The 23,633-nt window shown below is 38.2% G+C and overlaps 1 protein-coding gene across 1 annotated transcript in view; it reads left to right on the forward strand.

Annotated features, from left to right (window-relative positions):
• Nucleotides 1-3,770: 3,770 nt before the first annotated feature.
• The window catches only part of kcnq1.1 (potassium voltage-gated channel, KQT-like subfamily, member 1.1), a 44,824-nt gene continuing 24,961 nt past the window's right edge, over nucleotides 3,771-23,633 (forward strand). The window contains 5 exon segments of the mRNA XM_062433673.1: nucleotides 3,771-4,389; nucleotides 12,615-12,705; nucleotides 18,944-19,070; nucleotides 19,559-19,637; nucleotides 20,146-20,242. Coding sequence (XP_062289657.1) covers nucleotides 4,028-4,389; nucleotides 12,615-12,705; nucleotides 18,944-19,070; nucleotides 19,559-19,637; nucleotides 20,146-20,242 — 756 coding nt within the window. The 5' untranslated portion in view covers nucleotides 3,771-4,027.

Genomic DNA, 23,633 nt, shown 5'->3' on the forward strand with positions numbered 1-23,633 from the left:
ATATGGGAGCCGGAATAGTTTTTTTACACTTTCAACATAAGTCAATGATAGTTGACTCTTTGTTATACAGTCTGCAGTGCATTTCAGCCTCAATTATCTGCATGCCGAATAAAGGTTGCATAGAATACACCAATTGTGTTGCTCACATTCAGGCAAAAGCGGGACCCATTTCTCAGGCTGCATTCAAAAGAAGCCTTTGGAAGGGGACAGCCTTGTCATATTTGGTCTAGAAACACAGACTTCAAAGGATGCAGCCCCTGAATTGGGCCACAGTGAATATGTGTACAACAGCATCGACTCAGTGACGCACATGCTGGAGACTCTTCATCACTATTAATTGGGTTATATCACGAAATGCAAAACCCTCACCCATCTTTACACATTATGTGCCATGGCTTGATTAGCCATGTCTTAACATGAATAGGCTTAGTCACTGATAATTTGTTTATAAGGCCATCGAGCGATGGGTCGCGTTCCCTTTATGCGTTTTTATTACTCATAAATATGGAGGACAATACAGTCTGAGATCCCATGACTAATTTCTACTGACTGGCCTGAACACTTGGACAGAGCATGCGTAGAGAGGCTGTCTGTGGAGTACCCTGCAGAAACATTTCAACCGTATGTAACTTCCTATGAGTTCAAAGAATTTATGACAAGGAAGATGAATCTACTAAAAACTGTTGGTATTTCTGTTGTAAAATTTACCATTTTGTCTATGTTTCTTCTCTCCTTCTCATTGTGTCTCTTTCTCATTGGCTTCCATTTTCTTTTATTTGTGGGCATAAATTAATTATTATGGAATGGTAGTTTGTTTCTCCCTGCAACTAAATTATAAGTTGCTGCTGTGTCAGCCGGGCCTTGCAAAAAAAAGAATCCCTTAATCTCATCTGGATCAGCCTGGGTAAATAACAGCTCATAAAAAAACGTCCTGCTCAAAAACATTATGCCCTTGTGGAGGGGTGATGAGAAGCATAGGAGCTCCAACTTTTCTCCACTTTATCGCAATGAATGACACCAGACTCCACTGGCTGTCTGACTGCCCTCTGGTGTCAACTTCAATAGAGGAAGTTCTCCTCTACATGTGAAAGTCAGTTTTGCAAATTGCTTGTTGGATATGGGTTAATATGCATAATAGTATTCGCCTCATGGGGGAATGAGTTAAGGATGATGCAACGTGAATGTTATAGGTGATGTGTGGAGAGGAGAGTAGAGCTGTCAAAAAGACATATTGTTAAAACGTGTGCTGGGTGAAAAAAGGTGAACGACAGCAAAGCTTTGGTTTGATTTGAGAAATCTTACCAGTGCAATTTTCTTCTTTTGAGCAACATTGTTATAGGAAGGTAATTGTAAATTTCAAACTTTTTCTATTTTCCTTTTAACTATTTTGCTGGTAAAGGGATGCAACTAATGATTATTTTAATTATCTATAAATGAAAAAAAATATTTTCTTTATTTAATTTGTATTTGTTGCTAAAAATGCCAGATGCCAGAAGTTTATATACAGTATTAAAGAGCCTGTTTTGGTCATTAGATTTGGATTTGGAGGACTTGTCCAGTTCTAACTTCCATCATAGAAGAAAACCAACACATCTTCACATTTAAAAAAGTTTAATGCAATAAATGTTTTTGCCTTTTTGCTCAAAGAAATGACTTAAACAACTAATCACAATCATACATTGTCACTCATTATTCTACATTTCAGTTGACTAAACCTTTAATAAAAAAAACAATTCTTGTTTTTAAAAAGGAAATTAAATATTTAATTTCTCTCACACAATCAGATGTGGGAACATGGTTGACCTTCAACATATGCAGCAATTACTGCCCTTTCTTTACTAAAAACCAAAACGGTAATGTAGTGACTGGCCTCTAACAGAAACAACCAGTCGGAGTTGCGTTTAATACCTACCTGGCAACAGAAGCTGTCATCACGTGGATGCCACTTGACTCTTATTGAAATCTGCTGTGGCTGACTTGTTTCCACCTCCTTGGACTAGCGTGGCCAAGGTCACTGCAAAGAAAAAAAAAATCCAAAGGGTAACCTTGTCAAACTAAGCTGCATGTGTCCCCAGAGTTTCTTAGGATTACACTGACACCAAGGTTGAAGATGTTTCTTTCAATTTGTACTAAATCACACATGAGTCAAGGAACATGCAAAACAAGCCTCAAATTTCAAGCTGAAACATGTTGTATTTTTCCAGGTATGCAAAAATGCAAATATACTAGATGTATATTTTATCATGCATCAGTGTGTTTCTATTGTTTTCTATTTTGTGCAGTACATAATGCATGGACGTAAGAGATAGGAAACATTTTAGGTGAAAAACAGTATGGAATGGTAAAACCTGTGCACACATTGTCAAGGTTAGTTACCCATGTTGCACCATCTGAAATCATATATACAGTCTTAGCAGTTGCACCTCTTAGTATTGTTTGTGACAGATATGTAAAAGGAAATTGGATATGGTTCCTGAACATGCCAGAGAAGTTCACACAGTGACTTAACTTCCAACTTACTTCCAGCTGACAGTTTGAAAAACTCAGAAAATGACTCAGTCTGTGTGTCATCTCAAACAATGGGATGCTATTCTACAGACTTCTGCACTAATGAATTCTGCCATTAAACTCTTTCCTCTACCGCTTAGAGATTTTTAAATAAAAAAATGAATTAAAACACTTAAACACATTTTAAAAATGATATATGTCAAAATATATAATAAATGTGATGGAAATTACAAATGCATTTCAGAATAAAAAGGGTGATACATGTGCATGTCTGCAACACTGCAGGTATAATACAAAATGTCCTTTCAGACCACAATGCCTGTTTGAATCTGTCACTGCAAAGAGCAGCATCAACAAATGACAATGAGTCTTTCACATCACATCTATGACAAATATGCCTTTTGACCCCAAACACACACAAAAACACTTCTGATTTGACACAAAACCCCCAGTGTGTAATTTCTGACAAAATAAATGAGGGTTAGTCATAACTGAAATTACAGATCTATTACAAATGCAAAAAAAAAAAAAAAAAAACAGCATCAAAAAACAGCAATAACTGAAATTTCAGTTTTTTATTGACACACTTGTAAATAAGTGCAGGAATGAGAGCAGACCTCTATCTTGTGTTTTGAAGTTTGGTGGTGGGGTCACCTTTTTGATAACATTGTGGTTAGTTACTTTTAGTGTATGATTACCCAAATGCTGCAAGACCTTCTTTTTTTTTCTTTTTTTTTTTTTTTTTACAGTGTTGCAACACCACACAGTATGTAGGAGCTTTGGTTGCTATACTTATTTGTGCATCTTAATATCTCATATAACATTTAATTACTCAGGTAATCTATTAGAGATCAAGATCTCTTTTGCAATAGAGACCATTATATGGTAGATATAATGTCTACTATACAATATAATATAATTTAATAGAGTATCTACTATAGATATCTTAATGTGGATAATAATTACAGGCATAAATGTGGCCGTGATTACATTTTATGAAAATCAAAACATCATCTATTTTGACCAGCAAGGCTCAAATTATATGTAATATCAACTGACATTTGAGTTTTTCAGTTTTTGCATTTTGTGTGAATTTTGTGTTTTTTTCACACAGAGCTGAAGCTTGACTTCATCTGTTTCACATTGCTTTTTAAGCGGTTTTGCAGAACAGTACAATGTCTGAACAGCTGGCGACCCACAGTGCACCGCCTGGCGCCCACAGCTCTCCAGGCTGATAAGTGCGCTGCGAGAGGTAGGGGGAATTCATTCAGGGCTGAGACTCGCCATCTCCACAACAACCCAGAGAGCAGCAAAGTTAAATTAAAGAAACACCACCCTGGTGATCTAGAGCATTAATAACCCTGTTTATGTTGCAGTTTTATGCGTCCTGGTGCGATCAGGCGCGCAACAGAAGGTGGGCACACATGGGCGAACATTTGTCCGTTTGAGTCAGTGATCGAAAAATAGCCTAACTCTGAAAAAGTTAGCCAGCGACAGAAGAAAAAGCCGGAGAGCCACAATGTCTTATTCTACCCCCAATCAGGGGAACACACGGAGGTCTTCTGGTGTGGCACGTGAAAGAAGACCACCGGATTTGGAGCTGTCAGAAACCAGGTTTAGCTCGCCTGATCCAGAAACACCTGTGGGCAACGACACGTTTTATCAACAACGAGACAAAATGCATGAGGATCCTAGAACAACCACCGAGATACCCCAAGTTCACCTTCACCCGTACTTATCTCATCCCCGGATGTCTGTGCGGATGTCGGTATACAGCACGGGGGTCCGTCCAGTCGTCACCCGCGCCTACATCCAAGGACGTGTGTATAACTTTTTGGAAAGGCCGTCTGGCTGGAAATGCTTCGTGTATCACTTCACAGTGTGAGTTTTTTTTTTTATTTTCATAATCATCGAGATCCATGGGGTATTCAAGGGTATAATTGCAACTCTAAGATCCTAATTAAACAGGGAGTTAATTGCGCGTGCAGAGCCTTGGAAGCCCACACTACAAAGAACTGTTAATCCTGTGAATTTTAGAGAGATGCTTCACAGATATCACAGCACAACTGGGGGTCCCTCTAGGAACATTATAAGGATATTTTAGACGAACCATAGTAGATTAAAAAATACCATAGCCCATAACTCACTACAGAAAATAGAATGTCGGACAAAATCTGTTCTTTTAGGAGCACTAAAGGAATATTATACATACTTTTCTTTTGGGAACTATTTTCCTCAGCATCACCGAACATTTAATTTTACGGAACCGCGCGAGTGCAATCAGACAGAGGTGTTTGGAGTTTGCATTCAGTGAGTCTATAACAACAGAACATTTAAAGCCTAGTCAGCCTTACAATAAACGTTTTAGTATACTTTGTCTTTTTCTGACAGTCTGACAGGTATGTGAAGACTACTTGGTGTTATACAAGTATAATGTAGATAATGCAGTGAGTAATGAGCATAATATTTGAAAGGACTTGGAGTCTATTATGAGGTGGATTGTATCTACTAAAGCTCCAATACCATGAAGATGTCAGATTGTTTAAAAAAAAAAAAAAAAAATCAATGTGACAGATCTGTCAGGTAGCTTGAAGATCTGTCGTTTTTGATAGATGAAATGTGGTTAGCAGTGATAGATGGTGCTCTACCCCCTGCCAAAAGAGACATTTTTCAGTTTTGTTCACCCACTTTTATGAATCTGACAATCCAGTGGAACCAGGCAGCAGTTTACAGGCAGTGGTTAAGGAATGTAGGATATGATCTTCCAGCTCACCCCCATGTGTGCTGCCTGTCCCCACTTGCTGGCACTGATAGCAGGCAGCTGAACTTGGCAGCGTGTGTGTTGTGGAGAAGGCAGCGGCCCTGTCTGGCGCTGCCACCCTGTGACCCTCCAGTGTCGGAGGGGACGCAAGGGAACGCAGCCTGTCAGAGCAGGTTAGACTCTCAGTGACTCAGAGGGAGCATTACACAGTGCAACTGAAACACAACAGAACGTCAGCCTGAATTACTGCACAATACACAATAATAGGAAAGCCAGTGGCTGCTATGATTACAGGAACATCTTAGATTTAACATCAACAATTCGAATATCATGTAAGTGTAAGCAAGCATGAAGAACTGCTGTAACCTTCCTCTAATGACCACTTCATGCTGGTTCCAAGAAAACTCAGACTGCAAAAAAATGACTAGAATGACCACAGTGTTTCTTAACATACAAAACCTGCATTATTTTGCACAACTCGTGGTGTCAATAGCAAATGAAACCTCCTCTGGTGTGTTTGCGCTTGATAATTTGGAAAATAAGATTATAGAAGATGAAAGAAGTGTGTTTTGAGGTTGAATTTTCTTTGATTTTATTTTTTTTTCATACGTTCACTGGCATGATGGTTGCTTGCTAGCTAAACAAAACAAATCATGCCTTTACAAACCCACAGTATATCTAAAGCAAACGGATGTTGATAGTGTTGTTAGTATCAGGGGCGCCGCCAGGGATTTTGGGCCCCATGAAAAACCCCCACACTGGGCCTCACCACCAGGCACAGGCTACACCAATGATGCACAACTTCTGTAACCACACCTCCAGAACCCAACAAACCCATTCAAAACATTAAATTACTCTACCTGTGCATGTTTGCAACTCTTTTGTAGTCCAATACTAACTGTCTGTACAATATTACTGATACTCAGCTGTGAAAATATAACACTGTGTTGACATGAATGCAATATTCTGCATACAGTGGAATTCACTATTTGATGCAAGCTGATAACCTCCATAAGTAATGTGCTTTAGACACTAATGGTAAAATTCTTCATTTGAAAACCCTCTTAATATGAATGAATAACTAAAATAAACTTTAATGTAAATTAACCTCCTCAATTAAAATAAATGAACATTATCATCTATAAAATGATTTAACGCACACAATTATAAAATCAGCTGCACATTTTGAACTAAGTATACGACCAATTCTTATCAAAGGAAAAGGATTCAATCTTTTATTAATATAATAAAAGAATAATTATAAATTCACACAGACCCCTTTCAGTTATGTTAAGTGGTATGTCATTCAACACAATGCTGCTCATATCTTTCTTCAGTTTGCGGTAGGGCTGGTTTATCACGGGGGAACAGAGCTGCTGGGCTTGGAGATGCATTTGCTGGTCCTGGCACAAGGAGCAGGGACAACTGATTTAGTATGAATAGCTTGCTAAAAGTTATCTTGCATTGATTAAATGTCAGCTGAAAGAGGAGTGAAATGCAAGCACTCAGAATTTTCTGTGAAGATATGAGCAGTAATGTTTGGGAAGCAAAAGTAACATTCACCTGTTTCACTGTGAAATAAGCTTAACTAACAGGTTAATTTCCACAACTAATGGACTAAACCCACCTTTTTATGAAAAATTGGGTGACATATTATCACCTTTTTAGTTCTCTCCCTTGTCTTTCTTTTCTTTGTTTTTTTTGTTTTTAGAAACCCTGATTGTATTTTATGAAGCTGTTGAGACATTACGGTTGTATAGCACTCCTCCTCATTCACAATTCAGGGCTAGCAAATGCTACACCTGGTTTGGAGGCAGGACCACCATACCATTTCATGTAAACAGAGGGGGGTGTTTGTTGACTACAGAGGCTTTGGATGTTTGTTTCTTTGCCCAAAACAAGAAAAATAAACTTTAAATGAGTACAATCTAAATAAAATATTATTTTAATGTCTATTAATGATGAATGATGACAGATTAATTAAAAAGATGAATCCCGTTGGCTCCCCCTGCATGCTATCAACAATAATTAGTAATGGACAATTCTGCTAAAAGAAAAACCCAAATTACCTACTGTTTACTAAAATATCTGCACATGGTAACTTTGGTGTGGTTACTGCAAGTTTAGGGAAAAATCAGTCAATCAATCAAAACAGTCTCTACTGCACTGTACAAAGAAATTAGCTTCCTTCTGGCCGCCATAATTACATAACAACACATCCTCATAATTAAATGACCACATGGGTCAATTATTCCATGCACTTCAGAATGACAAAGAGGAGCGTTTTCTAATCTGCCACCTCTATCAATGTTTTCTAAAACCAAATGTAATTAGAAATCACTGTTAAATAACAATGATATTTTATGATGTGAAAACAATGTTGTTACGGTCTGGTTAGGTTTAGGCACCAAAACCACTTGGTTAGGGTTAGATCATGGTTTGGGTTGAAATGATCACTTGAAACATAGTGTGGATTAAAGTTACCACCAAAATTATGCAACTTTCATCATCATGGCAACAGTAAACGTCATGACACATCCAATTTTGGCCATCATCTATCTAGCCATCACTCAACCCACCACTTCCTGTTATGGATATTTTTTCCCGGCTGAATTTTCAAGATAGATAGATAGATAGATAGATAGATTATGGTTGGGGCAAATAAAACATCTGGTTAAGGTTGGGCAAATAAATACCCAAAACAAATGATGATGGCCTGGTCTCCTGCATGGACATCTGATGCTTTAAAAGGCCCATCTACAACTCCAATCACACACACTTTCTATATATAAGGCACACTATCCCCTGCATTGGCACTGGACGTTGGCACTGGATGTAAATGAAAAAAAAAATCATCGCAGGATACTGAGCTGCACTGTATTCACAGTCTGTGTATATTTAGTTTTAAGCATAGAATATACAGTGTTCATTAATTTTATCACTGGTCTTTCCAAATCTGAAGAAAGACAAAACTCTCCAAATTGGTCTCAATTCTACAATACAGTCAGATGCTTGTTGTAAGAGCATGTCGTTTGGATATTTAACTATCCAGCAGCTTTTCGGGGTCAGTGTGGTACCTTGTTTTGCAAGTGTTTGAGAGGGAGAAAAGCAGTTAAGAACAAGCATGGCCTTATCACTGACCCAGAACTAGAACGTCAGCGTGACCAAAGTCCTTATCAGAAATACCCTTCTGTGTGTGTGTTTGTGTGTGTGTGTGTGTGAGTGTGTTTGCACATGCATATGTATGTCCATTCGTGTGTATGTGTGCTAACAGGCGAGTCAGGTCTATTATGGTAGAAGAAAGACACACTGCACTTCTCTAAAAAGGAAAACGATACATCTTTAGCTTTTCACTATTAATAAAGTGTATCCCTTGCTTTACAGATAATCATTTTAGAAAAACATAGAGTTTATCAATGTTTCATGTCAATGTCCCCCCCCCCCTTTACACATTTCCTTGATGTTTGTCTGCTACAGTCAAACAGTAAATGCAGTATTTGGGTCTGGAGCAGCATGGATCCACCCCACATGCTGGTTGTAGATGAGTCTGCCAGGAGAGTTCAGATAAATCAGAAAGTGTTGTTTCAGACTGAGCTCCATTAAACTGAACTAGACAGTCTGTCTAACAGTATCAAGCTGGAGGAAATACATTCAGACACAATTTTGAATGATTTAACATACAAGCTGAGCATCCGTGTATTGGTTTTTTGGGAGTTTTTTTTCCAGTTTGAGCAACATTTTCGACTATAGCTGTTTGTACCCTGTCCTATATTTAAGTAACTGGGGTAAAAGGAATCTGTGCTTTCATGAAAAAAACTGTCTTAGACAATCAATTCACTTCTCCTGCCTCAGTCACACAGCTTTCTTTCAACCTTGTTTTACAAAACTGATTGTCAATGCAGCACACTGACAAGACCTTTTAAAGTGAGGAAGGTTCTCATTGGCTGTCCAGATTACAGGCAAGGAGTGATCAGACCTTAAATCCACATTTTATTTCCTCTTTTATCACAGTATATTAATGTAAACCTTGCTCGTATTGCATTGCTTTTGTTTGATTTACTTTGCAGTGTTGATTTTTCTGCCCTTCTATCACTCTAAAGCACTCCGTAACAGTGATAAAAATAAAGTATGATTGTTGCTGTTGCTGTTCCAAACAGAATATTTGATGGTAACCGCCAATGACATGGTCAGCAGCATCATTACTAACTCTTATCCTGTCCCTTTGCTTTGTCTCTACACTGGCTGCACAACATACTGCAAGTGAATCTGTCCATCAATAATAGATAGGAGGAATGCTTTGAGCTTTTGTTTAGAGTTCAGTTGTATCTATGTAGCTGAGCCAATGTATTATTTTGTCTGTTCCTACACCAAGCCCATGGGTACCACAGTGACTCAGAGCCCATATTATCTATAGGCCTCAAGGTAAGGGAAGTGAAATATGATAGTGCAGTTAGTAGAGAGAGAATGACGAGTCAGATAGTCTCAGATGGATTAAAAATAAAGCTGAAGTGTATGGTCAGCATACTGAGTTTGTTTGTTTACTGGCATTTCCAGTGCTCTGAATTAATTTAAGCTGAACTTCACTAACAAATTACAACTATTAGCATACCGGAGTGTTTGGTTGGGAAAGTTTAATATTATTTTTCTTTTGATCCTCTTTTTATCTGTGTCTGTCACATTTGAACATAAGATATTTTAAATTACTTGCTGCCTCCCTAAACTGTGAGCTTTTTTTTCATTTTTTATCTCTTGCCCAATATGCCCTGCTTTTCTTAATAGATAAATTTGCTCCTATTTCCAGGCTGTAGATATAATTTTGCAAAAGAGACAGGTATTGTGTACTTGTTTTGTTCTTTTAGATAGGACCAGCTGCTTTGTTAGCTGTGCAACACACCAGCCCATCTTCCCTGAGAAGGTCTCCCCTCTGTCTTTTATCTGTGTTGACGTGTGGCGTGCACGCACAAGCCTGTGTATTTGGATTCCTGGCCAGTCTTCAATAAACTCAAGCTGTAGTATGAGGTGATAAGAGTCTTCATGGTGCAAACAGCGACTGGAAACTATAACTCCCGCTACACATAGCTTCCATCAAGTCTGCTCATATAGGAACAAGAAAGTGTTTCTTAAGAGCTTAATGGTTTTCTGAACAGTACTTTAAAACTACTAGTGCTACTAAAACAACTAGATGACGGAAAGAAAATACTTCCACTTGTTTCAACAGGACATGGAGTCTTGCAGTTCAGGCAGTCACATGTTTTTGTTTCATGCATCCTGCAGTCATGTATGTCCATGACCCTTCATGAACAATATGTGTTCAAAATAAAAAACTGGCACTCAACATGCACAATCCTTCTAATGTGCTCATGTCCATCAAATGTTGTGCATCTCAGGTCCTGCTAGGGGGTGTTTGTGAGCTCAGGGTTAGTCTGTGTCAAGCTTGCTCAGATCTGCTCCAGAGCTTCACATGAGCATAACCATAACTAGCCTAACACCAGGCTAAAATGCTTAATGTTGCAATAAAAGGGTGAGGTTTTGACATGAGTTGTCCTGGCTCATGAAGCACCCTTATGGCCTCAGGTTTTAAGGCACTGACCATGTAATTGCAATGTCCTCGGTTTAAGTGTTGCTGGTGGTTGGAGTTGAGTTGCATGTCATTCCCCATCTTTGGCTGTCCTAATTTCCTGTCGAGTCAACACAGTCTGCAATAAAATAAGCCAAAAAAGTCCCCAAAAATACTGAAAGATTCTTACTTTTTTTTTGCAATGCCAGTTATAATACAGTATTTTGTTTGGTTAATATTCAATTTAATAATATACATTTTTACCTTATATTAAGAACTCCCAAACAAAGAAAAGTTTTAAGTTTGCATAATTCTAACCCTTCATAGCTACACATATCAACATATACAAACATGCCTACAAAACACAGAAAAAAAAAATCAAATTTGATTAAACTAACTACATTTTTGTTTGCGTTAGGACTTCTGTCACTGTCCCAAGTTTTTAAATATTGGCAATGCAATTAGCTTTTCTTCTTGCTAAAGAGTTAGCTTTTCCGTGCTTCCTTGTTTGGTGGTACCAATCACTGGAATATGCCATTATTTTCTGATAAAACTAATAAACTCAGATGGTGCCATGTGACTTGATTCAGAAAGCATGCCTTTCACTACCATGTACCCTGCCAACTGAATGAAAACTTGATCAGTTCGTCCTTGCCTCAGCGCCAGCCTTTCCTCAGAGTTTCAATTAATTTTTTTCTTACTTCCCTGGCCTAGCCTGCTTACAGACAAACACGATCCGATTGAATGGGGTGGAAGGATAACCTCATCTTGAACTCTGGTGGTGAATGATGCAATGAAAGAAAAATAAAAAAAACAGGAACTGGGCAGACTGACGCACATGTTAGCAAGGTTGAGAATGGCTCATCACCTTCGTGTTTTGCCGTCAGAGCTCCACTACCATCAAATTAAACTGAATTTCCCCACTTGTCTTTTACAGTATGTGTTGTATGGTTTGAGTATGAACTGTTCTCTTTTCAAATAACAAAAGCACAGTGGTGTAAAGATTCCTGGTGTTCTTCAACATTATAATTTGCTTTGAGAGAGTTCAAGTCAAAACTTCAGGAGTAAGAAAAGGTCATGGAAGTCAATGTTATTATTTCTGATATAGTGTCATAGCAGCTTGAAGTCTTATCTCAAAGAAATAAAATATCTTTATCTTAAGCTAGTTGAGGAGTTACAGACGTCTTATTGTTGCTGCAGCTGAAACACTTGTGACCTTGAAGGGGAATAAGGAGAATGTTAGAGAGCAATTCAGTGTTTGTTGATACTGTGTGCGTGTGTGTGCGCGTGCGTGTGAGGTCTTCAGACATTTGTACGAACCTGTGCGCTCATTATTTGACAAGTTTATCATGCGCCTTGCATGCATATGGTTGAGTTCAAAAGGTTTCACAGTACTTCCTCTGGAGGGCTGTCCTTGAATGTTTGCTCAGATTGAGTCAGATACTTTTCATGACAAAAATATCAAGTAATGTTATGCTGTTTAGAAACTTTATTTAAAAAAGTTGTTCCGAAGCTCAGATTTGAATCAGGCACCAAACTTGAATGATGTTTTGATGTGTAAACCAAAGTATTTATGTTGACATAAATATGACACGGAGTGATGAAAAGTGTTTGCGTGTCTTGACTGATGACGAACTTCTGTAAAGCTTTGATTTGAGGAAAATTAAGTTAATTAGTAACCAAGAGCAGCATTATCCAAATGAAATTAATAGATACTAGACAAGAAGAATGACCACCAACATAAAACTTAAATTAAGACTACAGTATAATCTGCTTTGTTTCCTACAGGTTTCTCATAGTACTTGCCTGTCTGATCCTCAGCGTCCTCTCTACCATCGAAGAGTACCAGGCCCTGGCTCACGAAACTCTCTTCTGGGTGGTGAGTGTGAAATTTGGTATAAATTAAGTATAAATTTAACACAAGAGATTAACCATAAAACACTGTTGTCTTTGCGTTGTCTGTCAAATTTGGTCTACCTCTAAGGGAGGTTACATAATTACATCACATGATTTTAGCACTGACTGAACCACCCCTAACCTCAGAGTGAAGAGTTGGGCTTCGGGTCTGATGAGTGGAGGTTATTTTGCAAGCTCAGAACAAGACACTTCGAAGCCCCAGTCCGACCAGAAAGCACCACTGCAATAATAATTTGAGCATCCTCATAAAAAGTAGTGACAACTTGTTGGGCTAGCTAATTGTAGTAATAGCTAACTGCTCAATAAGTTAACAAGTAACAGTTCATTCAAGAGATGCATTTGTATTAATTGCTCTCTCATGGATGACTGCAATCCATGGCACATATTGTTTGTGGAACAGTTTTTATTCTGACAAGAATAGTTTTTTTTTAAATTGATGGCATGACACAACTAGTATGATAGATTTCTCCTTTCTGGACTCTGGGTGTCGATTCCCTCAAAGGTCAACACTGCCAAGAGGGTTTGAATGGGTCAACAATCAAAATGCACATATATTTGCTTCATCTGTAGGAGTGAAGCCACTGCTAGTGGTGAGGCTATTGAATGAATATGAATGGATTTTGCTCAGAAATGTTCCTGTTTTAAATTCAGGGATGTTAGAGTTGAAGAAGGCTGAATGATTTCTTCCAGTGTGTTTGATTTGGTCAGGCCCAGTGTGACTGTGCTATGAGAGTTATCCTGTCAACAGCTAAGTGAAGTTTATCTTAATAAATAGAAAATTGCTTTTAACCTTTCCAACAGTATATATATTGCCAACTCCTATAGTCTTAAAATGTCACTTTAGAATATATTAATGTGTCTAGAGTGTGTCTCTGTGAAACACTACAACAGTCTAAAATAGGCTTACACTCCAGCCAGTCCCTATTTGACATTTTACCTGGGCTGAACTGCTCAACAGATGACATTAGTGAATACCATCTTCCACCTCAAGTAGCACATCAAATATCTGAATTTCTGCAAGACCTGTGGTATATTCCCATACAGATTATATGGATTACAGTTTCTGTGCTCTAAACCTGTTACTGATACAGAGGGATTAAAGGCGCAGTGTGGAGTTTTTGACCACCAGAGATGCTGTGTCTCATGTTGTACCAGCACACACACATGAGATATGACAAACATGCACAAACACAAGAGTGATGCAATTCATTCTCTGCTGCCTGCAGTGCAATATTGTGAGTGTGTGACAGTTTAGAGAATACATTTACAAAATAACTAATCTGTATTCTTTTATAAACATTAACATAAGATAAAGTTTGAACATATAATTAAGTAACACTGTTTTTGTGCCAATAAGGCAAATTCATCTCCGACATTAAATGCTTTACTCATGTTGGAAACATCTATTCAGTTTCTAGGCAGGCTTTCATGTGAAACTACCTCATGTGTAATGCATAACAAGACAAATTTGCTCTTCTACCAAATAAAAATGATGCAATTTCACACACACATTATCTGTATCTACGGTTGATTGCATCTACTGTAAAAGGGATTTGCCAGTATAAGAAGAGAAACAGAAAACAACTAGCCAATGTACATCATAGGGTTTCAATACACTTTAAAAAATAGTAAGTTTTATAGCTATGGGGTAGGATGTGTTCCACATGTTTGTTATGCCTAAAAGATTCACTGAATGTTGTTGGGGGAGAAATATTAAATTTGTGTACCAGAAACACCACAGTGTATCTTTAATGATCCTGATCACTGGTCCGTGAAGCACATGTGTCTGAAAGATGCCAGTAGATTGATTAAACTTTTGAAGAATCTCAGAAAGATGTGCAATTTTTTTCTCTATGGCAGCACATTTACATTGTAGATTCAGTCTGTAGCCTTTTCTCCCTCTGCTGTATCTGTTTAGCACATTTGTCTTGTCTGTTTTTGTTGGCTGGCATTTGGATGCAGGCTTTATTCTGATATATGAAGGAGTTAAGAGGAGAGTTTTGCTCCAATTTCATGTCAAAGAACTAATTTAAATAAATTAAAAGATGATAACCATGCTCATGAAATAAAAACAGGATAATAACTAGACATTGAGCAATTACAAAGTTATTTGAGGTGACTCATATATTGGATATCACTTATTAAATCGTGGAATACATTTGACAGTAAACAAATAAGCTTAATTAGTTTATATCACAGTTTTTACAGTGTTTGTATAATTTTGAATACATTGCTGGTGCTGCAATAATAAGCACCATGAATGTGAAGATGTTGCTTAAACAACGATCATCAACCCTCAGTTTGTGTTGTGTTTGAAAAGCAATTTCATGAGTAGATTGACCTAACAGCTGCCTCACAAAAAGCAATTTAGGAACACTTACTTTAGAACTACACAGCCTTTTTTTTCTATAAACAATTTCAGGGTGTCCCGCTGGCCTAAGAGGGCGAAGGCGCCACCTCTAACAATCAATAGGAAATGGGATAAACTTAACCCTGAGATACCAGCTGTTGAGCAAAGGCACTGTTTGGGTGATGGGTGAATCACTCAAGCTCAGACAAAAGAAAACGCCTCTAAAGGATAAAAAAGGACTTGAGGATTTTCTTGGAGGAGGACTTGAGCATGCCATATGTGACAAGTTCACCTTGGCCTGAAGATAATGGGATGAAATGGTCATGGTGCCTCATGAGCTGGCATATCAGAATTTCAAATCCTCCAGGTTCATTGTTGCATCCACAGAGATTCTGTTGGGGCTAGGGGCTTCAGCATATGACTCAAAACAATTAAAAAGAAAAGCATGAATTGTGTTGAGAAATACCACAAAATCATGAAATATACATTTTATGGCAAAATGTTTTTCTGCCTTAAGTTCACCCTCTGGAGATACTTAATCTTCTTATTATTCGCTTCTACACAGATAATGAATAATTAATATTTGCTCTGCTACTAAACCTTCCAAAATATCAAACATTAATCTTTTCCGTCCTCCGTCCCAAAGGGACTATTTTGTACTTTGTGCTTTCCAGTTTTGAGATTTGCTCTGACCCTGCCACTCTTTCTTTCTGTCCTCCCCCACCACAGAAGCATCTTCTTTGTCTTGTTTCTTTCTTCCTGCACACTCAAGGTTAACAGAGACCACTCTGTTCTTTACTTGGAGATGCAGCACAGGCTGAAAGTGTTTTTGGTCAGATGCTTGGCAGTTTGCCCAAAGGATTCACATTCTCAAAAGAATTTGGTTGTTTTTTGGATTCCAAGGTTTTACTACATCTCATTACATTTTTGGTCTCTGCAAATAAACCCTGGCTGCATAGCAGGTTTTAGGTAGTCAAAGACCATCAAATCTTTATTGGAAGTATGGAGGATGAATGAGGTGAAAATAAGACATGAAAGGGGTTAAGATTGAAGGGAGGAATGAAAATTAGGGTTGAGCATTAGGAGATGAACAAACAGGATTGATGATGGGGTGTAGGACAGAAAGTGTTGTGGAGAAGAATCCAAGTAGTGTGACTCAGTGTGGAAAATGACTAAATGAATTACCCTAGTTTTATTGTCCCTCTTGTGGTTCCTGTAATGAGTGAAGGAGGTGAGAAAGCATAAAGGAGGATGGGGGGTGTCCGCCTACATAGGTAGATGCAGAAAGTTGGATAAGAATTATGCGTGGTCTGTGCTCCTGATCCCAATTCATAATTCATTTATAAACTATGACCTGAGTGATGTTTCATGCAGCGAGATTACGAGTCACAGTAAGATAGGCTTACTTCAATAAATCAGGCTTATTTTCAGGGAATATTTGAAGCTTTTTTAAAGGTGGTTTACATAATTAAGCCTGACGTAAGTTACCATGGAAACCTCTCCCTCCAGACTACCCTGGTCCTGGTCAAGCTAGTTTTAGACTTACTGAGAATCGACATCAAAAGCGAGACGTGAGCAGCATGTAAGCGCTATTGAAGCATTCCATCCGTTTCATCCACACCGACTCCGATCTCCATTCGGCTGTCACTGTCCACAGAACCAGCTGTCCTGTCAGCAGCATGTACTGTAGCTCCTGGAGCTGCCTTCACCAGGCCGACTGGCATCAGAAATGATTGGAACAAACCTTCACACAATGTGCAGTAAACAGAAGTAAACTAAATGAAATCAATATTTGGTGTGGGCTTTACCTTTAAAACACCACAAGTTCTCCTTGTTAGTTTTTAACACAGCCCTACATATTGTAAACAAAACAATGTTAACTCAGGGTCCATTTCACTGGCTTGTTGTGGAGATTTTATTGTGTCCCATTAGCAGATGTTGTTGTTTTGGTTGTCATGGTATTGCAATTCAAAATGTACAAACTTTCCATTAGAGATCTTTTAATACTTTCTTCAATACATGTTGAATGCAGTTTATTCTTGATCATTGAAACATCTTGAATATTTGAGGAGCTCCAGACCTTTTCACATGGCTCTTTGTTTCCAAGGTCATAATGAACTATCAAACTCACCGTTTAAACAAACATCTACAGTTTGATAATCATGACTAAGAAAACTAAGAAAGAAGATCATGTTATACAACTGCTGTCTCCAAAATCAGAAGGAACCATCAAACTTATTAAAAAAAAAAAAAAGTTTTAATTCCACTATATGCCTGTTTTTTCTCTCCCCTTCTGCTTGTTAATGGATTGCTTATTTTAATAGACCATTTGTTTTCAACCTTGAAGTATAAATCCTCAGTGAATAAATTAATAAATACAACATTTTACATATTAGCTTCCAGGAGCACAATTTAACATACTATTAATCCAATTTTAATTTTATAAGATGTGCTAGTTTGTAATCACTGACATTTTAATCTTTGGCTCTGATGAAGAAAAACACCTCCAATAATTCCAAGTTGAAAGCGTCTCCCACAGAACATTATGGCAAACGTCTTCTGTCTGAATCCCCCAGTTGGTTCTTCCCATCATTCATTGCAAAAGGATCATGTCACCATTCAAAATCTATGAAAGGCTATTGATTCACTTGCAGACAGCTTCATTTCCCAATGCTTGTCAATGATTAAGATTCGTGTGGAGGTAATTGCATTCTCATTCACTCCAGTTCATTAATTTCCACATGTTGGTGTAATTGTGTGCTGTAATTGATTTTTTTATCCATTTGTCCTCAAGGAGCACTGGAGGAAACTTGTGCGGAATCGAAATAGAGCAGCCTTAATTGAGAAGCTTTGATTGTATGAGCTTCATGTTTAGCATTGGAGACATGCAGTGGTGCTTCATTTTGGTTATTGTCTTGTAAATTAGAAAAATAATTAGGAGAATAAGAACAAGACAAAAATGAGGAAGTAATCAAGATATGGTACAGTAAATATAAAATTATCACCAGTAGTTGGTTAGCTTAGCTTAGGAAAAAGACTGGATACAGGTGAAAACACTTACCTTGGCTCTGTCCAAAGGTAACAAAATATGTCTTTCGGCTCCTCTAAAGCTAAAAAATTAACACATGTATTTTTGCTTTAAAATAGCCAGAGTACTTCCAAGAGGCTTGTCACTAAGTCCGGGAATTCACTGAGCCCAGCCAAGAAATAAGTCTTAATCATAAAACCACAATATGTTATTTTCACTGTTTTTTTTCTGAGGATTACTCAAACAAGATGCTGCCAGGTGGATTTTGTTATCTTTGGACAGCAACAGTCAAGCTGTTTTGTTCAGTCTTTGAGCTAAGCTATGCTAACTGGCTGCTAGCTGTAGCTTAATATTCCACATGAGAGTGGTCCTCATATCTAACTCTTTGCCCCCAAAAGTGTCAAACTATTCTTTTAAGTAAACACATTTAAATGAACAAAATACAGATACGTATCCTCAAACTGTCAGGATACATAATCACTTCTTATATCTATCAGGTCAGGCTGTGAATTAGAGAATGCATCGATGATGTGGTGAAAATTAAACAATGACAAATGGTGTATCTGAGAGTCAATAATCCTTTTTGTTTGTACAGCAAGCCCCACTATACCAAATAGAGAACAGTTGCGCAACAGTTGCCTTTATAATTCAACTATATCTGTTTTAAAGCCTACTTTGCCCAAGTCAGACCAGCTGTTCAGGTGTTGTTGCACTGAATAATCTGCAACAACATCTGATGTTTGTTTTTCCCCCCCACCTGTTCTTCTCCACCTGGCCTTCTCCGACATTTGTCTGTTCTCTTCCCTGCATTTTTTATGACAGGAGATCGTCCTTGTGGTGTTCTTTGGTGTGGAATATTTTGTGCGCCTCTGGGCAGCAGGTTGCCGCAGTAAATATGTTGGCATCTTGGGCCGACTACGCTTTGCCAGGAAGCCAATATCCATTATAGGTAGGAAAACCACACACACACACACACACACATATGCACACAAAAAGACGCATTACTCTCCTCCCACACACACGATATTTAAACAATGTCTATAATATCCTGAGCTTCTTCCTAACATGAGATATAATACAATCCTGCATGAAATTAAAACTGTCAATGCAATTTTTTCCCTCTGTCTTTAGCTTTTTATTCCTAAAATTGGAACCTTCAGGTGTTTTTTTTTCTCAGTATTCTGCAATGAATATTAACGTTAATGTTATTTATAACCCCTCTACCCTAAATTGATTTATAGAATCATTTTGTGCAATGAATGAAAAGCAATGTTCATTTGTTAATGGAGCTTCCCCCCTCCACTTTTTCATAACTGTATATCTTTCCTCCTTGACTTTTCAAATCAGATATGGAGGACAACATTTGCTCTTGTTGAACATCATCTGCATATTGAAGCATTGCTTATGATTAATGACTCTCATTCTCTGTCAATACAGACCTGATTGTAGTTGTTGCCTCAATAGTGGTGCTGTCAGTGGGCTCCAAAGGCCAGGTGTTTGCCACCTCTGCTGTAAGGTAAGCTAGTGTATGTCGACGTGTACTCTATATGGCCAAACTACACATTGTGTTCGTTGGTCTGGGGCTTGTTTTCATGGTTTTAATTCTGGGGAATCTTAATGATAAAGCATGCCAAAGCAAAGCCATGTCCATAAGGAAATTGGGTAAGGAAGAACTTGACTGGCCTGCACAGATCCCTAATTTTTGGAATAAACTACAATGTTGAGTGAAAGCCAGGCGTTATCACCCAACATCAGTGGCCAACCCCGCTAATGCTCCTGTGGCTGAATTAGAGCAAAGTTTTGTAGCCAAGCTCCTAAATCTTGTGGAAAGCCTGAAACGAGAAGAGCCTGTTATAGCCTCAGATTAATAGCCCGGGTTTTGGAATGGGATTTTCAACAGTCCCATGCAGTATGAGTGTAATGTTTAGATATCCACATATGTATGGCCTTGTGGTCCGTAAACATAAACACATGCATTTGGTGTAAATGTAATGTCAGCATTAAAACGATGTATTATTTTCCAGAGGGATTCGCTTCTTGCAGATCCTGCGTATGCTGCATGTGGACCGGCAGGGAGGAACCTGGCGTCTCCTGGGCTCAGTAGTCTTCATCCATCGGCAGGTACACAATTAAAGCTTTTAAGAGAACATCCCATTCCAGCTACAAAACCATAATGGCTCCTGATTATTATTAGTAAGCTGGTTGCTTTCTGTCGGGGGATTTATAGCTGCTCCTGATCGTGTATCTTTTTTTTTCATTACTATGCATGTAGAGAGAGTCTCGTCAAGGGAATGCACATTACAGAAAAAAAGAATATTCAGCAGAGCCAAAAGAAAAGAGCTGCTGTGCAGTAGGTTAGGGTAATAGGCTCTTTTGCTAGAGAGGGCTGCAGTTTCCTCCAGGGTATCATTCAGCTAAGAGACAGAGGTGGCCGTGATTATCCCCGGTGGGCACGTTAGTTGGCTTCAATGTCTGTGTAAATAGAGAGAGTTGATGAAGGTGAGCAGTGCATCAGGGATGTTGTTCAGCTAGTACCGCCTGCTGTGCTTTCTTGTATTGGCCTCGGCTGATGACCACATTGCTCCCGGCTGAGGCTGGTCATCAACAACCATTGACCTCAGCTGTAAGAAAAAAGAGTGTCCGGCAGTGAGATGTTGGGGACCCTTTGCCAAACCGATCCCTGCCAGCTAGATCTTCCCTCAGGAGTTTATAAAAACAACCCTCACAGCTGTGGAGGGCACTCTGCGTTAAGGGAAAGAGTATAGAATATCCAATAAACAGTGAGGTGCACCTGCCACTGTCTATCATAATTATGGCTACATTCACATTACAGGTCTTAATGGTCAATTCTACATTTTTTGTCAATTGTGATCTTTGGGTGATGATGGTTAACATTCATGTTTGTAGGTGACATGTATCTGATTCCGGTGTGAACACTGTTGAAGTCAAAGTGTTGCTCATGAGCAGTTTGAACTGAAATATAAGCCATGCACATACAATAATAACAAAAATAAGATCATTTGTGCATCAGTCAAATCATAAACATGGACTTTTGTGCAGGTTGGCAGACAATACAGATGATGAGAATGAGAATAAAAAGGCCACATTTATTTTTGCCGGACTGTGAGGTGTGGTAAAAATCATCATCATGTGCACGCTCAGAGAAGTGAGACATTTAAAAAAAAACAAGAATTCCTACCTGACTATTAGATATGAATCTGATTTAGGACCACATATGCAAGTGATCCAGATCGGATATGAAAAATCTGAAGGCAGTGTTAGGACAGTGTAGCCATAGGTAGCATGTAACACATGACCAAATTCATGTTTACAAGATACAGATAAAACATACATTATTTAGATGCTTAGATTGTGGTCCTTATTAGTGAAGAATGATTTGCTGTTTGGGGGTTTTGTTGTCAACTTCCACTCTGCTCCAGCTGGTTTGGGATAGACAAAGATGCAGATGTTCAATGGGAGGTGTGTGAACAGAGTGAGCGTATAGGGAGTAGAATAAATTAGTAGAATGAGATTAGGCCTGGAAATACTTTATTGTGATTGGATTTTGAAGGCATCAGAGGTCTGTTACTGGTAAATACAGTGTTAAATAGTGTGTGGACTCATAAAACAACCTGTACAGCAGAGGCCACATTGCTTTAAGCCATCTGGATACTGGTGTGTTGTGTCTCCAGTATTTGTTACTTGGCGATTGTCTAGCTATGATGGTGAAGTCAACACAAGACTAAACATGAACACGTGCAACTGCAGCCCTTCTGTTTTAACAGCTGGAGTTTTTAAAGTGAGTTTCATTTACTCCTATCACTATCCAGTCTTTGTGTTATAACAGCATTTAAATACACACTGAGTAGCATTCTAATGCTTGTGGCTTGTAAACAAAATGTGCACAGTTGCTCCTCTATGGCTCAGTGGCAGATGGAAAGTATTAACTCTTGAATGTGATTGCCACATCACAGCAGCAGTACCAGATCTACTAAACGTCTGGTAGTGACACGAAGAAGCTGTACCTGAATGCACTGAAAGCTGTTATTTCCAAGAATCTTGAACTTCTAAGTTGTAAACACTAATGTTTCACATTCACCAACACAAGTTTGATGCCAAGAAACATTAAGAAAATGTGTTTAGCCATATAAAGAAATGCAGAAAAATGAGTATCAATGGACCATCGGTACTATTTGAGAAGGGTAATATGAGGACAGGTTTATGCTCTTTCAAGAGAGGCAAACAGCCATTTCCTGGATCGTTCTTGCAATAATTTGTTGCTTAGAGAAATCTCGGAGTAACCATTTTGGGCCGAGACAAGAATAAGAATTTCACTCATTAGGAATTCAGTCCAATTTAGTGCAGTGAGTGCTCCGGCACACTGAGTGTTTAAATACAGTTTAAATCACGTAGTAGGTGAGTGCAAAGAGAACATTCACTTAAAGAGCTCTTTTACAAAGCAGTAGTCCAATTACAGTCAGACAGGATAAGAGCAAAGCCCAATTAGTCCTCCTGAGTAAATCGCAGACAGCTCCCTCTTGAATCTGCAACAAGGCGCTTCATAGTTATTTCAAATACAGTGGGACTGATTTATGGTGATTTACTAGCCATCTGAATTCAGTCATTTAATACCCCACCAGTGACTAGTGATTATTATTTAACACATTTAACTTAAACTCTGCTGCATGTATAGCTGCAAAAAGCATAATGATAAAGATGTGTTTGCTACTTCCATTATACTTTCCCATTTGTTGTCAGATAAGAAATTATATATAAATAATGAGAACAGACTGATAGATGTATGTTAATAAACCATAGTTTAATGATTAGTTCCTAGATATGTCTTCATTTTGTACTCTTTTTGGCAACACTTTACTTTAAAGTACTAGTTTGCATTTATAATCATAAGCATTACATAATTGGTTTATAACACACTATAATGTAGATGTAAGAACATATTTAAATGTTTATGACTGTATAGTATTTATCAACAAGCATAACATCTCCTTTTATTGCCTTTTATTGCCTGTTTATATGCATTAGAATAACGTGTTACTCACTTTCTTAATTTAAGTTGTTAAGTTGGTGAAGAACCGTAATGAAACATACTTACCCTATGACTGCAGACCATGTTTGTCCACCTAAAGTTAAAGAATGAGGCTGCTTTGGTCTGTTGTCAAGAAATCCCATGAAGAGACCAAAACAGGCCATGAATTAATTTTACAGTCCTAACAACTGTCTGTGTATCCAAAGCCTGATATATTTTATTCCTTTCTGCCATAGAGCTCCTTTGTTGTCCAAAAGCTATTAAAATCACATCAGTGAGCTGCACTGTTGCACTGGGTGCCTTCGTTATAATGATCATCAATCAATGAGTCAATCTCACATACACCATCCTAATGCCAGAAGTACCATACTAAAAGTGTATTACGTGTAATCTGAGGCTGAAAATAGTCCCCAACAAAGAGCTAATTGCTCTTGTTTGTAAAAAGTTTGCTCAGAAGGTCAGAAA

Source organism: Scomber scombrus, chromosome 1, assembly GCF_963691925.1.
Source record: "Scomber scombrus chromosome 1, fScoSco1.1, whole genome shotgun sequence".
Classification (NCBI taxonomy): Eukaryota; Metazoa; Chordata; class Actinopteri; order Scombriformes; family Scombridae; genus Scomber; species Scomber scombrus.